Here is a 16,495-nt window from a genome sequence, read left to right as displayed (position 1 = left end):
GCTAGCTGAACTAAGGCAATAGTTAATGGGAAGCAGTAACCAAGACTATCAGTGATTCAAGCTATTCAAACTTGATTCCACTGACTGGTTTCATCACTGACGGTCAGTAACATGAGCTTGTCTATATTACTGATATTTTTAAATCTTTTTCTTATTTTTATTTTTGCTAGCTTATCTGAAATAGCTCTACAACGAGCTAAATGTCTGTTGTGCCACGGTCAGCCTCGGCAAACCGCAAGTGCTCAAAAACAATTATTGCTATTAATGGTGCTTAGACTTAAAAAGATGGCTAAAACTAAAAAAAAAAAAAAAAAAAAAAAAAAAAAAAGGGAAGCAATGCCTAAACTAGCTTCTAGTTGTCCATTTAGTCAGCCATCTTGTGAGAGGTAACAGGATTTGGTGAGATCGTGGTATTTACGTTTTGGCAGCTTATTTGTTTTTGTTATTTTTTCATCTTGTTACAATAGCCTCATTAAAGTATTTTAACTGTAAGGTTACATTATTTTTGTTAATAAACTTGTATATAGAAGGTAAGCTGTCTATGATAATTTCTGTGTTTGAAGAGCTTGCTGTTTGAAGAATGCTGCGTTCATTAAGCATTATTTCAATACCTAAACCTTAGCAGACAGATATTTATAGACAATAACTGAGACTGAGCCATGCTACACAGATCATGCATCCTCCTTTCCTGTTTGAAACTACATCAAAAAAGAAAGCTTCATCAAACTTTAGAAAATAAAAGATAATCTTTAGTTCTACAGAACTGCAAACACACAAAATCTTACCAAGTAATTTTTATTAAGTTTCTAGTATGTTCTAGTTTTCATATGCTTGGAATAAGACAACTAACAAGTAACTTTTCAGCAAGATATTGGAGCTTGCTTTAAGTTAACAATTTCTTAATACTGATGAAGTTTTTGTTCCACTTGCAGATTTTTTTCCTGCACAAATACTTAAGCAGATGGGAAGTTTGCACGTATATTTATACGGCTTCCTCTTTTTTATTCTGTTATTCTTTTCTTCTTCTTCTTTTTACAGTTTGTCTGACTGGTTTCTGTTTGAAATCTGACATGCATCGTTCTGCATCTGTTGGATGACAATAATGATAATCATTTGCTCTCAGCTCAGGGTGTCTAACCTGCAGTCCTGACCTCAGACCTTTGACCTCCTTTTTGTGTCTCATTCTAACAACTATTGGTCATTTTCCTTGTTTAACCTGTGAGTCGCGTTGATCCCCCTCCATGTTCAACAGGTTATAAATATTTGATATGTGTGTGTCACAAAGCTTGTTCAGTAATCGGAACTAAATTATAAATGAGGAATTACTCTGAGTGTGGATGTGCTGAAAGTGTGTGTGTGTGTGTGCGTGTGTGTGTGTGTTTTGGTGTGTGTGTGACAGGACTCTATGAATCTCTGTCATGTTATTTTATCTCAGCATGGCTTCTTCTTCTATTATGCTTCTCATTGTCCAACTCCGTTGCACATTGAGGTTTCACAAGGTTGGAGCAGAAAGAGAGATAATCTGGAACCATTCCTCTTTGCTGATTGGTCCAGAGTCCTGGATCCGGTCTCCTCCTCTGTTCATCCCGCAGGGTTTCTGTAAGTTTTAGTTCTGAGGCTTGTGACGCCAGTGAGAAAGTTTTATTTTCACAACTGGTGGGCCAGCGGTGTGTTTGCTTGGTCATACTCTTGCTAAAGACTCAGTGATGTCCCGTTCTTCTGCTGACTTGCGCAGTTCACCAGATTTTTATTTGAAACTGGGTATTTCATAGCTCTCTCGTGGTTCCCATGGCATTTTAAAGGTTGTAGCTGTAACCAGTCATTCCCCAGTCATATTCCATCCTACATGCTTCCTGATACAAGCCACAAGACACTGCATCTGGGTTTATAAACAACAGCATCTCAAACAACATTTTCAATTTCAATTCAGCGAGCAAATTTACAGAGAGATTTCAGAGAAACTGGCCAACCAAGGGCACACACAAAATCATCAGAGCATCGACTACAGATCCTGAGTCTCATGTTCCCGTCCAGAGACTAGGAAATGAAAAAAGGAAAAGGGGCTTTGGTGAACTCCAGGTGACACCCTTTGTTGCAGTAGCAATGTAAATATTGGTTCTGGTCAAGTGTATTAGCGAGTATTACAAACCAATTAAATGTTCTTAGAAACTCTTGAGTAATCACCAAACCTTTCTAAAATGTTTGGTGTGAGATTATGTTCTAGCATAAACAGATGAAGATACTTCTGACCTTTTTACACATTTCTACCTTAATCTTTGAGTTTTGACTCCTAATATATGAATCTGATCACTTCTCACTTCAAACCCACCGACCATTCCAGCCGCATATGGACATATAGCTGAGCATCTAGAGGTAACACCGTCCCACGTTGGTCGTTACATAAGCCACACTTAGAAGACGTCTGACCCGACTTGAAGGTGTTGCGTAAAAGAGCCAAAAAATACCTGCAGCCTCTGGTTTAACGTTTAAAATTTTGTGTTTGAATGTAGATTCAACTCTTTTCAACTGAAGAATAAATATTTCAGTTCACAACAGACGCCCACACAATGAGTCAACAGACGTCCTAATTAAATCAGACACACTCTTAGCTGCTAAATATCCTCAGAACCACTTTCAGTCAGTAGGTGAATCACATTTTGTTCTCTGATGATGAAAAATATCATTAAGAATAAAAAAAGATTGCTTTTAGAAATGGAACAAATAATAACTAACCAATTAACATCTGATAAGCAGCTTTAATCAGTTTATGCTGCTAAATGTGTATTTACACACTATTACAGCAAAACATTCCCTATATTCAGAACCACACACAGCTACTAACAAGCAGTTCAACATCTTGTGCTCAGTCAAAATGCATAAAAATAGTAGAGAAATGGTTTGTTTCTTTCATGCAACAATCAATACGAGCTGGAGTTTATTGCTGAAACATGACAAGAGGAGCAAAAAGACTCAAGATGGTTGAAAACTGATGCAAGGTGTCTGTAGCAGAGCCATAAAGAGGAAGTTCATCATGAACCTGACTTACCAAGAGCGAACGCAGCTGCAAACATACCTGATGTGAAATAAACCGCACTGACCGGCAGATTAAACAAACCAACACGGTTGATGATGAGGAATCACTAAACTGAAGCACAAGTCATGTTTGTTTAATGAAACCTGACAGATGGGGAAGGGTTAAAACTTGAGGGTTAAAACCTCAAGTTGTGTATTTGTTTTTTCTTGTGTATTTCCATTGACAGTTCAACTTCTGCTTTTGCGAGAATCTCTGTGATCGCAGAATCATAAGAAGCAGCAGGGACTGGCTGATGTAATACAGATAAAAACTGCTTTGATTTGATCGATAAAGTAATATTTTAACTGTTATGTTGAAGTTTATTTCTGAGTCTCTATAGAGTCACATAGAAAGCTATCACAATTCATTTATCTGGACGATAAATTATTCTAAAAAATATTGCGATAAATGATTATATTGTCATTTTGAAACCATTTTCAACTAATATATCGATAATAATAATAATAATAATGATGTAAGTTTGCTCTCTCAAAGACCAATAAACTTTAATTTAGTGCAGAATACGTCACACCGGAACTGGAAGACGTTTTGAATATCCAAAAAAATAAAGAATAAAAACAGGAAGTCATCGGTACCTGAACCAGTGGAAAATGAAAAAAAAAATCCACACCCTGCAGAAGTTTATTTCTAGAAACGTCTGACCCGACCTGCCTGATGCATGACTGAAGGAGAACCCTCAATCACAGAGCATCACGGTCAACACCTCAAGGATCATTGGATGCCATTATAGAAGTCGTTAGCTCCGCCACAATACCGCCCATCATCACACACGCACACGCACACACACACACACACACACACACACACACACACACACACACACACCACTAACGATCCTGTGAGCAGTGCCAATACATGGTTCTGAGGTCCAAGTGGACTGAGGCCATTTTCTCTTGTCAAACAGCTGACATTCACATGTTCTGTGGGGAAATGCGTCTCGGCTCCATCAGTCACACTTGTAGCTATTCATATGCAAAATGTGGCATTTGAGCCTTGCTGGGCCTGTAAGGGACATAAAACTGCTGCCTTCAAAAACTGACAGGAAAGAAAACAATCATTTATGTCCCCATGTTAGTAGTGTCCTCACATCTGTATCCACCACAGCAATGAATCATTTCAGATGAGAAGGCGTCGCATTAACAAACTCGAGCCGAAGTTCAGAAAAAAATGTTTGGGAGAATAAACTTGGGTCGCACCGATTCACTTCTGTACCGTCCAATACCGATACCGATATCTGAGGTTTAGTATCGGCTGAAACCGATCTGATGCAGAACAACATTACTGAATTTACTTAGAAGATTTCTTTTTTTAAAACTTGGACATAAATGTACTGAATTCCAAATAAATTTGATAACTCTGCATCAGAACAACAAACTTAAATACAAAAAGCTTCACAAGCTTTGTCAAACATGTAAAAACAACTTTGATTAATTCAGTCAGCGCAGTTAGGAGTAGAACGGCCAATGGGAAATAAGTAATAAAGAAACAGAAAATAACAAAAACAATAGAGTGACTACTTGGTCAAACATGCAAAAACTAAACTGTAGCAAGCCTTCTTTCAAATGGCTCAGAAATAATAAATAAAATGTCAAATAAATAATAAAGCACGATGTCACTCAGAGCACAAAGCACAGAGCTAGATTATGCTTTGCGGATGAGTAATTCTTTAATTTGGGTTTATTTGACAGCGACACACACAAACAAACTGAACAGAACAGCAGTCCCATGTGTGCATCACAACGCTTATAGCAAAAGCTAATTTGTAGCATTTGTCTGTAAAACAAGATGGCAGGCTGAAATCACTCAGCGCAACGAGAGCTGCTGCAAATAAAGGCCACTAGCGGCAGAAAAAAAAGAGAAGCAGTCAACCAGTTGTGCAAACCCCCTCCTCCTGCACAGATGGTTATATTCCTGGATATCCAGTGCATATAGGATCCAAAGCCCCCTGTACTTGTGCTCCATCCGACAGGAGAGCCTCTCACCTCGGTGTGTTTGGAGATAAAAGAAGTACGGCTGCTGATAAGCGAGGTGCGGGGATTTATGTTTCCCTTCAAACGTCCCGCTGCGTTTTCAGATTCCTCGCATCTGTGATTTCCAGATTCGACATTCAGCTCTCCTCTTGACTAGGAAACTGCGCGTCGAAGCAGAACGTGGGGTCCCAGAAAAAGATGGCTCAACCTTCACAACGGGCCGCCGCGACTCGGGCCACTAAACAGATTTAATCTGATCTAATGGCGGGCAAACATCGGCAGAAAACGAATACACACAGGCGCCACCGGGGGGAGGCGTTCGGCGAAGCGTGTTGGGGAGATAAGTGCAGAGGAGAGGGGGGACTTATGACCGTCAGGGGCTTTGAATGAATCCTTTGACTTTCATGCGTGAAGAGATGCGACTGTGGAACCCCGATCCATATTTAACGAGTCTGGTTTTGTGAGCGCACTGAATGTGAGTCTGTCCCTTTAAAGGGCTCTGAGAAGCCTGAGTAACACAGGGAGCTCACAAAGTCACAGCGATAACAGAGGTGTTCACCTTCCTGCAACAAAGTGGAACTCTGAGTCTCTAACGCAGGGCGTGTCAAACTCACTTTCATTACGGGACAAATCAGGATCACGGATGCTCTTAAAGGGCCGAGTGTGCCAGAACCTATCGATAAAACCAATTATACTGTTAAAGGGGCGGTATTAGTGTTTTTCAGGCACAGACTGTCATTTTATAGCACATTCAAGTAAGTATGTTACCTTCAGTTGTGATAAAAATGCTATATATCAAATATGACATAAAAAATTTACTTTGTAATTTAAAACCTTGAAGTTGGGTCTTTGTCTCTTTAAAAACTCCTGCTTCTTCTGAAACTCCGCCTTCAGGAAGTCATCACAACATGGCTCCTTTAGCAACGTTTCACTAAGTAGTAGCTCCTATAAAGAGCTCAGCAGATGCTCAGTTCCACCAGGTTAAGCTGATTGCTGCTGGCTAATATGAAAGGGGCTGGATGGGGGAGGGCTGCTCTGTAAGGTGGAAGCTTGGAAACTCCAGCTCTGAGGAGGAGCTTCGTCCTTGAAGGCGGAGCTAAGTCCACCCAGGGGTTTTGCTCAGCTGAACGGTTGACATGGGAGATCCAAGCTTTTCTCACACATTCATAAAAGAATCAAGGAAACACTCCAGGTGTGTTTTTGATGAGGCAGTAACATTATAACACGACATGAAGCTCAAAAGTCAATTTTACACAATTTCAAAATGTTAGTAAATTGCTGTCTTTGCATTAGATGAGTATTTCTTAAAATGAAATCATTACTTCTTTTTCTTTTGCTTTTTTCGTTTTGTTTTGTTTGTTTTTTCTAGTATTGTTTTACTTCTGTATGAAAAAGTTGAAAATAACCAATATAAACACATAGAAAACAGATTCTTCCCTAATTGTTTGCTTTAATTTTAATGTTTATTTTCTTAATTCCCAACAAAGATACGTTTAAATATTTATTGGTTTATTACTTATGTGACGGTTTAGATTGTGTGGAGGAAGAGCAAAGAGGAAACAAAGGACGTCTAAACATGACAGCCAAGCATGAGGAAGATGAAGTCAGAAGTACCTTAACGTCTCTGTGGATGACGTTGTTGTCGTGGCAATAACGCAGCGCCTCGAGGATCTGCCTCATGTAATGGCTGAAACCAAGAAGTCATGTAGTTAGTGTTGTATCTCAGCGTTTGTTCAGCCTGATGACATAAACAGCTTGAAAGTATCCAAACAACAGATTAAAAGAGGCTACAAATGGACAGATTTACACAACAAAAATTAGAAACCAGCATATCATTTCTCTAAATCCCCCTGAAACATGTTGAAATTTGTAGTTTTAACGTAATAAAATGTAAAGAAAAAAAAAAGACTCAGAGGGACTGAATACTTTGGCAAGGCTCCGAAAGAAAACCGAAGAGTTGGACGCTCACCTGGCCACTGCCTCGCTGTAGACGAAGCCAGCATCCGCCCTCTTCACGATCTCAAAGCACAGGTCTGCCCCGTCCATGCTGACACACACAAAAATGAAGAAAACGTTTTTAAACTCACGTCTGAACTCAGGACAAATCTGCAAAGGAAATTTACATGAGATCTGAAGCTCAAGTTATGTGCTGCGTTTAGGGCGATCACCGATCTCTACAAAGCCTGACCTGCCGGTTCCCATTTTGGCCAGTACCAATTTTTTATTTATTTTTTAAATCCAAACCATTGTTAGACACAGCAACAAAGTTGCTACTTTGGCAACAGTGGGGCGACTTATTGTCAACAGCGCAGGAGAAGATGTGACCTAGTGAGGTGGTCACCCAGTGGTTGATTTTCAGACCTCTGTGGAGGTAAACAGGACCATTGGTCGTCTCTCTGGTTACTTCTATTTGCATTTCAAATGTCTTTAAATCAAGAGCCAAGTGTGCAAACTTAGTCAAGGGTACCACTCACACAAATTCACCAAAAATCTCCTGGAATGTCAGCTGGGAAATTCTGGCAGACCAAACATGGATATATGCTGCCTTGTGTCAATGGCGCCACCTGGTGGTGGAGCGTATGAATGGGTGTAAAGGACCTCTTGGAACATGTTGGTGCCATCTGAGCATCATTTAAACACCACAGCCTTATCTTAGTAATGTTTCTGACCCTGTCCATTGCTTTATAGCCACAGTACAACACACCACGTCATCTAGAAGCTTCGGATCGTCATGCTCTGCCATGCAGCTCGGCTGAATGAGCGCTATCACGGTGACACTTGAGGAGTTTGTCAAGTGTTTGTAGAAACACTCGACAAACTCCGCATAAAGTTTGTTTTTTATCCAACACTAGACTCCGTTTGGATCGTTTCACTTTCCCATTTTGGGATATGTGTATCCCAAACACATATCCCAAAATGGGTGACCAGTGGCGCCGTCTTCTGGATGGCGGACAAACTACAACAGTAAAGGAAGGTCTGAGCAGATGTTATTAGTTAATTAACTGGAACTAATAAACTATCAGTCAACAGTTCCTCGTAAGTCGATGAATTGTTTGCATCGCCAGTGTCCTTCCTCTAGATTTTCCTTTGTGAAAAGTGGGGAGAAACAGATTCCTCCGTCTAAATCAAGATGAACGAGGAGAGAAAATAAGTTAATCTTTGGATAAACTCCGTAAGAGCTGGTCTAATCTGATTTAATCTCAGATTTCATCAGTAAACTCTCGTAGCAGAGAGATGGGGATTTCAGCACCCAGTCCCTCTGGAGCGACTTGAATGAGAAATCCACCAGGACAAAAGTTGCAACCTGAGGTCCTTCACTTCCTCCGAGATCAATAAGCTGCTGGGTATGAAAACAGCTCACACACAGCTGACTGAAGCAATCATCCAGTAGTTTAGTTTCTGCTTTAAGCTTCACTCATAACTTGCCCTGCTTTAATTCTTCTGTAGAGCTGCTCTTATATATACTTTTTTGGCACCAGTGGCCTTTAATATGACAGCTTATTAGGGTGATTGCAGATAGGGGGAAAAAAGGAAAAGTACATTTCTGACAGAGTAGAGCCACTGCTCCTTCACGCTGAGAGGAGCCAGTTGAGGTGGCTCAGGCATCTGGTTAGGATGCCTCCTAACAACCTGTGACCCGACTCCAGATACGTGGAAGATGGATGGATGGATGGATGGATGGATGGATGGATGGATGGATGGATGGATGGATGGATGGATGGAATTTCTGTCAAAAACTCAAAAAGTTTTACATTCATCTTAAAAATTTTCTGGAAGAAACTTGGAAATTTCTTGGCTCAAAAAGTCGAAAATTTGCAAGAGGAAAAAAAAAATCAGAAATTCTTAAATTTAATTTGACTTTTTTTGTTGTTGAAATTTTCTGAGTTTGTAAAGTCACAAATATTGACTTTACAAGCTCAGGAAATGGTTGACCCTGTCAGGAAATTGTCTGAGTTTCTAAAGTTGAAACTTTTTGACTTTTCAAACTCAGAAAATTTCAGAGATTTTTCCTCGCAACTTCACGACTTTTTGAGCTCAGACATTTCCGAGTGCCTTATAGAAAATTTCGGAGATTCATTTCAAAAATGTCTAAGGCTTTTTGGCAAAAATGTGCTCCTCTTATCTTATTTTTACATCTGCATTTGCCATAATATAAAGTCTTACTGAATTATTTATTCCAAACAATTAAGAGACAGTAATCTCAAAGGAAGTGGCCAGAAAGAAAAGCAGCAAAGGGACTTGAACTCGTGGCGGAACGGTGGAGCTCAGTGGCCTCCATAGACGACTGGCCCCGCGACACCATGCTCTGCTGCAGCTCTTTAACCTGCTAGCTGCACCTGTTTCCTCCACACTCCTGCTTAGTGTGGCCTGGGATCTGGAACGGAGAGACGGGCATGTGTGTGTGTGTGTGTGTGTGTGTGTGTGTGTGTGTGTGTGTGTGTGTGTGTGTGTGTGTGTGTGTGTGTGTGTGTGTAAAAAACGGGCACACACACACACACACACATAATAAAAAAAAGCCCCGAAAGCATGAAAATCCCTTTAAATGGAGCTCACTTGCATTTCCTCCAAAGTCTCCTCTCTGTGCGCGTGACAGAGCGGCGCGAGCGTTTTGCCCGTTGAGGCGATAACAGAATTACACGATAAAGGAATTAGTTCTGGAAGAGCGAGAGCCATGAAGATAGAGAGCGAGAGCGATGAAGATAGAGAGCGGGCCGGGAGGAGCTCCGGGGAAGGCGCGGCTTTTAGAGAAGCTGGAGGTAGCAGCGAGTGTGAAATCTTAATCTTATCTTTTCTTCCTCCGCTCTGTCTCTCCTCGTTCCTCTCACCGCGGCCCGTCCTCCTCTAACGAGCTTTCTCGTATCCGAGCTGATTATATAAAACCGCTGTAGGACACACTTCTTCTTCATTGCCTGGCTGCGTGGACGCCTCTCTCAATCCCACCTCATTCTACTTAATACACGCTGTGATATCCACCTGTTTTTTCTTCTTCTTCCCCACTACTTCCCCACTAGATGTGACCTGGCAGCGAGGGCTTACAATTCAAACACCATGTAGAGCATGCCGTCGGAGCTGTAGGTCTCCAGCAGCTCCACGATGTGGGGGTGCTTCAGCATGTGGCAGATGCTGGCCTCTCTCTTTAGATCTGAGGAAACACAGAAGAAGACAAGGAACACGGTAAGCACTCATGGCATTGTTAAGAACCGTACTGGGGGGGGGAAAGGGGGTAAATAAGTAAAATTATGAGATATAAAGTCGGGAAAAAAAATGCGACTCAAGTAACGGAAAACTCCGACTTTATCTTCGTCTTTTTATATTCTTCATCTCTAATGTTTGGGTCTTTTAGACCTTCTTCGCTTGTGGTTTTTTCTGAGCGTCACAAACATTTGATGTCAAAAGCCGCTCTTAGATAATTGCTTTTTGAACAACTAAATGTCACATTTCGGGTAGAAAAGCAGCTCAGAGGGGCGCGGCGCTGCGCGCGGCCCCCGCACAGAGGACTGAGTCCTGGACGCGGTCGTCACGGTTCGGTTTGCCTCCTCTCACAGCTCTCTGTCCTGTTGCTTCACTAACGAATACACTGGAGCCGAAAGCTCCCCCGCCTCCCACAATCCCCTAAAAAAAAACAACAACATGAGCAGTTTCAGGAAGTACCCGAAAACTTTTCCCTGCGTGTTAAATCCAAGCTGCTTACTTCCTCTGGTGGCCCAAAAAGCAGCTTTTAAAGAATCAGGCGACACGCACTTCAAGAGCATTTGCTTAAATATGATGAGAAACGCTTTGATCATGCTGTGTGAGTTTAGCGCCACAATATCTCGCTTCATTAGCCTCTTTAACGTGGAGCCTCCAAAACAATCCAGCAGCTGCGTGTTATCACCTGACTGCTGTGAAGATTGTTTGAAATTAAGAGATATTAAGCTCTTGTTTTTGGGTAAATGGATAACGATTATTCTCAGCCTATTCCACATAGATTCTGCCGATCTCTTGCGACAGGGTCGTGTGCACTTTTCCTTCCCCCTGCAGAAAAGGATCACTGTGATTCCTTCCTTGTAGTAAACTGTGACCTTTGAAAGGACCGGAACGACATTCTAAAAAGTGCCGCAATAAAACTTTCCGCTCTGCGTGTGAGGATTGAACCTCTGCCTCCAAACTGATTAGACGGTGAAAAGCTGAACAAACAACGTTTTCTGGTCACATTCCAGTTGGTTCTGTTGCATCTCTGCTGTAGGTTCAAGCAGAACCTTTAAAGATTTGCAGTATTTGGACGGCTCTGGTCAAACAGCTGCAAAACACCAGGCTGCTTCACACCTCCCAGTCAGCTCAAACTGACATTAGAAGTCAGAGGGAGCTCCTCCTCTCCCTCTACGAATCCTTTGTATCCACTCCAGCTGTTTACTTCACAAGCCCAAACTAGCATTTCTCAGGCCTTTTATATCCAAGTGAAATAAACCTGATTCACAACTTTAAAAACAACGAGTCCTGGCTCAGGTGTCATTCAGTCGGCTGAGAGCGCCTCGGAGCGAGGAGTCCACAGAAATTCTCCTCTTAGTGAGGAGGTGTGGTTGACCCCGTTGCTAGGATTGGTTGACCCCGTTGCTAGGTGTTTTTTTCACTCCAGATATGACACAGATGTTGCAGCTTTGAATATTGGTTGATATCAATATTGGCACAACACGATGCAGGGCAAGTCATAAATACTCTTTTTTTAATGGTTTTACCAGCTCTAGAGGCCTTTATTTGACAGTGGTCGGGCAGATAAATGGGTTGTGACAGAGGAGGAAGGCACGCGGCAAAGGTCATCAGGCCGGGACTCGAACCTGTGACGCCCAGGACAATTACTGAGGCCTCCATATTTGGGTGGCACGTTTTACCGCCGCGTCCGAGTCAAATACTTTTATTACCTATTTTGTAGTGTGGAATGTTACAAAGGATTGATCAAGTGATATTACTCAAAAACAGATCAATAGTCAATAACAAAATGTATGTATGAGAACAACTGACCCGTTTATTATTAGATGCAAGATGCAAGCGTTGTTGGATAGAAACACTGAAGCGGACTAAATGCTGGAGCGGAGTGTTTCTATCAGGCTGATATTGGGGATTTTAGATGCACGCCGATATAATCCAACAATATCAAACCGATTCCCAATATCAGTATCGGTTTGGGACGCCATACTGATCAGAGCACCCTCTGCCACTGCCTCTCCTGTGTCGCTTCACTTCTCTTTAAAACTTATTTTCACAGTGGATTTTTTGTTATTTAATAAACTGAACTTGATTTAAACGTCTCCACAGCTTTACAGTCTGCTGTGCTTATGATGCCATTTATTCACCGACAAACCTCTCCACAGAGCCGCTTGATACAACACAAGAGCTGTCTATATTTTAGGAAGCTGCTATGGATGGAAAACGCAGAGCTCAGCATGAGGCACGCACTCCTAAAGACCCACCATGATGACTCATCGGCAGGAGGGGGTCTCATGCAAAAAAACACTAGCAGCCCTCAGCTCCCCTATGTGCTTTCAAGTGCGGTTTGTTTGCATGCATACCATTACTCCAGATCGTCTCGCTGCAGCCCGGCGTCTGTGGCGCTTTAATTGGCTCGTAATGAGGAGGAGGGTTAATGGAGGAGGGTTAGTGAAGCTGAACGGAACAATGCGAGCTGCTTGTTTAGGGGAATCACCAGGGAGAGACATGACAGTGGGATAAAAACTGAGCAGATACCGCTCAGATCCTCAGGAGAGCAAAAGCAGAGTGAGGGGGGAAAAAAACAACAACAGTTTTACTTTAACAGATATTCAGGTGATGTTTAACGGGAGCAAATCTGCGGTGACAGCCACACGCGCGGGTACGAAGAAGAGGAAAAAGAAGAGAAAAAAGCAGCTCAGACGAATCAATATACCGTCACCGCCTCTGATGCCGACGGAAAATTGCTCTGTCATGTAAAATGGGATGAAAGCAGTGGCGTCTGGAGGCGCGTTTGAGCGATTAGGAGAGGTTCCAGTGGAGGAGCGACTTTAAATCAAATCTGTCCACATGGACGCTCCGAAGAGAAGAAAGCTACGGCGGAGGAGTACAACTTTAATAACCTGTGATGACTGCATCACACACTACTCTCTCCCTTTTTCGGTATACATACTGTATCTAAATCAGCCGAAGCTGAAGCCGATTTGAAGGGGTTTTTTTTGCGTCCGGTAAGAAGCGTTCGGACTTGATGGAGAAAACGTCAAAGCGCTGGAAAGGAAAATACATGTTTTCCTTCACGGATCAAAAGTTGTCGACAGTAATAACCTGTCATTCAGGCATGGATTAAAGGGTTGGTTTGGATTTTGAAGGGGTGGAAAAAAAGGGTTCTGGGAAATTATTATCTGTAATAATTCACTTTCCTATGGCTTGTTGAGAAGTAAGTAGATACTTGGAGTGGTGGAAAACTCCACGCTTCCTTCACATGGTGTGTTGCAAATTGCTTCTCATTCTTTGCAGGCCTGTTTAATCCACCAGTGTTGACAGTAAGATATTCTCTTCTGAGGCCACTGCAGGCTAAATAAATGAAACACTCGCAGTTTGTGGAATCTGCTTCTGAAAGATCAAACACAGCTATGCTAGCATCCAGTTGTTTCATGTTTTTATGCTGAAATAACGCAACGAGTTGGAATATTTACACAAGAAAAAATAGTTATGAGACAGTCCATCATTCCTACCTTCCGTTCAAGAAAAAAAAAAGATGAAAACACAGACAGAAAATTACTACCTTTGTCCAACGAGAGAGAAAAAAAATCAAACAAAACAGTAACAGCGTTCGGATCCTTAAAGGTCTTTCACTTTGCTTCCTGCCATGTGTTTTCATTTCACCTGTCCTGCAGGCTTAGCAGTGCATCACCATAGCCGAGCTCTAAGTCGCTGGTTTTCACTGAACCAAGTTTCCAGATTGGTTCATAAAAGTTGTTGTCTTTCACACAAAGTCCGCTGGACTCTGCTTTGATTTGGGACCAAGATTGCAACAGTTGCTACATTTTCAGCTGGTGTGATTCCCTTTCACACTGCACTGTATCAAACCCTTTGAAAAACCTGTTCCCCTCCTGGCCTGTTGTGGCACTGTACCAAGAACCACTGAAGGAAAAAAACACAAAAAACCTTTGAAGAACACACTGTGCGCAACTTCCTTCTTCACAAAAGTAAACAAAGATGGGATGGCGTTAGATGTTAGTGGTTGTAGGATGTCTCTTTTGTCTTTGGTAAAAGACAATGAGCCATTACTCCTGCTGGTGCTGGACTCGGGTTTGTTTTGGTTGTATTTACCCAAAATACCTTGTGCTGTTGTCCGCTTCCTGCTTTGGAGTGGTCTCCGGTCCGCTTGGCATTCACATTTGCATTCGAACAGCACCGAGCTTTGTAAGTGGACCAGAGTTTACTTTTTGGTGTAAAACCAGATTTTCTAGGCAAACGAACAGATGAAAGCAAACTAAACAGGGTTGGTGTGAATTCACCCAGAAAGTCATCAGCAGAAGTTCAATAGATCCTGCTTCAAATCGAAATATGTTCCACTCTCACCCTAAACCTTTCTGAAAGTAGTTGGAAGTAAGTTGTAGTGAAGTCAGCAGGACAAGTGGAGTGCTGGCCTTAAAACCCCGCCCCAGTTCAACTCAATGTTAGGAACATATTAGGGATGATCCGATGACACAAACATGTCCCTAACGATTCCAATCATTCCTGCTGATATCCGATTCACTACGGGAACGTCGACACATCAGGCGGGAAGAGTCCCAGCTCGCCTCTCCTCTTCCTGGTTCGCACGATGATTGACAAACAGCGAGGGATTAGCTTGTTTTTCTGTTTTGTACCAACATCCTCTCCCTCTGTCTTGCCGTCATCCTCCCATTCAGACTCTCAATCTCTTCGTCCATTCGTCGTTGGTTGGCAGCCGCAGTGGGAGCTTCAGACAGCCAAGCAGAGCAACATGGATCATGTTTACAACCTGTCTGGACAGGAACAGTCTCAATCAGTTTATTCAAAGAGCACTTAACTTTATTAACTTCCTGTCTGACTGACACTTCTGCACCAGCTCAGTCGGATGAACGCTGGCTAAATTCACCAGTTACCGCCCCACCCCCCCCCCACTCCCAGTCCCAGAGGGACATGTCCCACGTGTCCCACATGTCCCACGTGTGCCTGGCTGCATCTGCTGAAGGTGATTTATAGCCACGAGGACTAATGGGGAGGAAGGTGGAGCCGAGTTGATATTTCTGCAAAGCTGCGATAGAGTTGCTGGTAATCACTCCCACGCCGCACTGCTTCACCACGTAGTTGCAGTGACATTTAATTAGCTGAAGCCGTGAGCCTCGGCGCCTACATTAAGCCAGACCTCTGAGGAAGGTATGCGGGGGGAGCCCAAGGCCTCCGCTGGCTCTGCCACAATGCTAATGCTGCTAAAAACGGCGCTTTTATTTTGGAGGGATGAGCTCGCTGCTGGTATCAGTCGCTGGAAGTCCGACTGGAGATCCCGAATGATGCTTCGTCAAAACGAGAGGCAAATTACCGAGCCGGTGTCACAGAGCGGCGGGAGACTGCCCGAGGAAAGTCACTGTCATTGCTTTTTAAATGGCCTTTATGTGTCTGCAAGTGTGTGTGTGTGTGTGTGTGTGTGTGTGTGTGTGTGCGTGCGTGTGCGCGCGTGTTGGAGCAATCGAAACCAGGATACATCCATTGATTATGGAGCTGAAGTGTAATCAACAGCATTATTGACAAATAAATGTTTAAAGAAAGTGTGAAGACGTGGATCTGACTGGAAAACTATAGGCCTGATGGAAGAGTGTGGAGAGACGGTGTAGATCTGTCTGTTCATTCATGGGACAAACTAAGTGAACCCGCAAGTTCAGCAGCTTGTTAGCCGCTATGACTTTAAGAAGGTGTTTACACTGTAAAAACACTAAATCCTACCATCTATTTTTTGGTCTAATTTCTAGTACAAATATCTTAGTTTTATCTTATTTCAAGTCTACTAACTTACACGTAACTTTTCAGCAAGCTGTAGAAGCTTGTTTTTAGTCAATAATTCCTTATTTTTGATAAAGTACTACAGATTATTTCACTTACAAGGCATTGTTCCCATGTTATTAGGACTCCGCCGAATATGGTGAAGTCAGATTATTAAAATCAGCTGCACATGCAGAGCTCCACAGTGAAATTAGACTCTAATCCAAGTTAAAGCAATTTCATTTTGACGCTACAGAACAGGGCCGATATGATTCCTTCTCTGAAATGCGTAAACAAGGCAAAGAGGCGACTAAATGTAGCCGTCTTGATGTTTCTGCTGGCACTCAGCCCCATAACCAGGCTGTTGGGAACGGGGCTGTTTTAGGGGACAAACGAGGGAAGGAAAGAGACAGTCAGCAAGAAGCCTCTGCTAAATGGAAATAAAAGGCAGGAAAGCGAG

The 16,495-nt window shown here is 42.5% G+C and overlaps 1 protein-coding gene across 13 annotated transcripts in view; it reads right to left on the bottom strand.

Annotated features, from left to right (window-relative positions):
- caska (calcium/calmodulin-dependent serine protein kinase a) overlaps positions 1–16,495 on the bottom strand; it is a 149,714-nt gene that overhangs the window by 73,854 nt on the left and 59,365 nt on the right. For all 13 annotated transcript variants that reach the window (XM_081599119.1, XM_081599134.1, XM_081599142.1 and 10 more), the window contains exons 3-5: positions 10,102–10,207; positions 7,034–7,111; positions 6,679–6,751 (exon numbers count right to left, since the gene is read on the bottom strand). In XM_081599119.1, the coding sequence (XP_081455245.1) occupies positions 6,679–6,751; positions 7,034–7,111; positions 10,102–10,207 (257 nt within the window). The remainder of the gene's footprint in view (positions 1–6,678; positions 6,752–7,033; positions 7,112–10,101; positions 10,208–16,495) is intronic.

The sequence above is a fragment of the Poecilia reticulata genome, chromosome 2 (assembly GCF_904066995.2).
Source record: "Poecilia reticulata chromosome 2, P_reticulata-male-v2, whole genome shotgun sequence".
NCBI classification, from domain to species: domain Eukaryota; kingdom Metazoa; phylum Chordata; class Actinopteri; order Cyprinodontiformes; family Poeciliidae; genus Poecilia; species Poecilia reticulata.
This window is presented reverse-complemented; position numbering and strand designations above follow the sequence as displayed.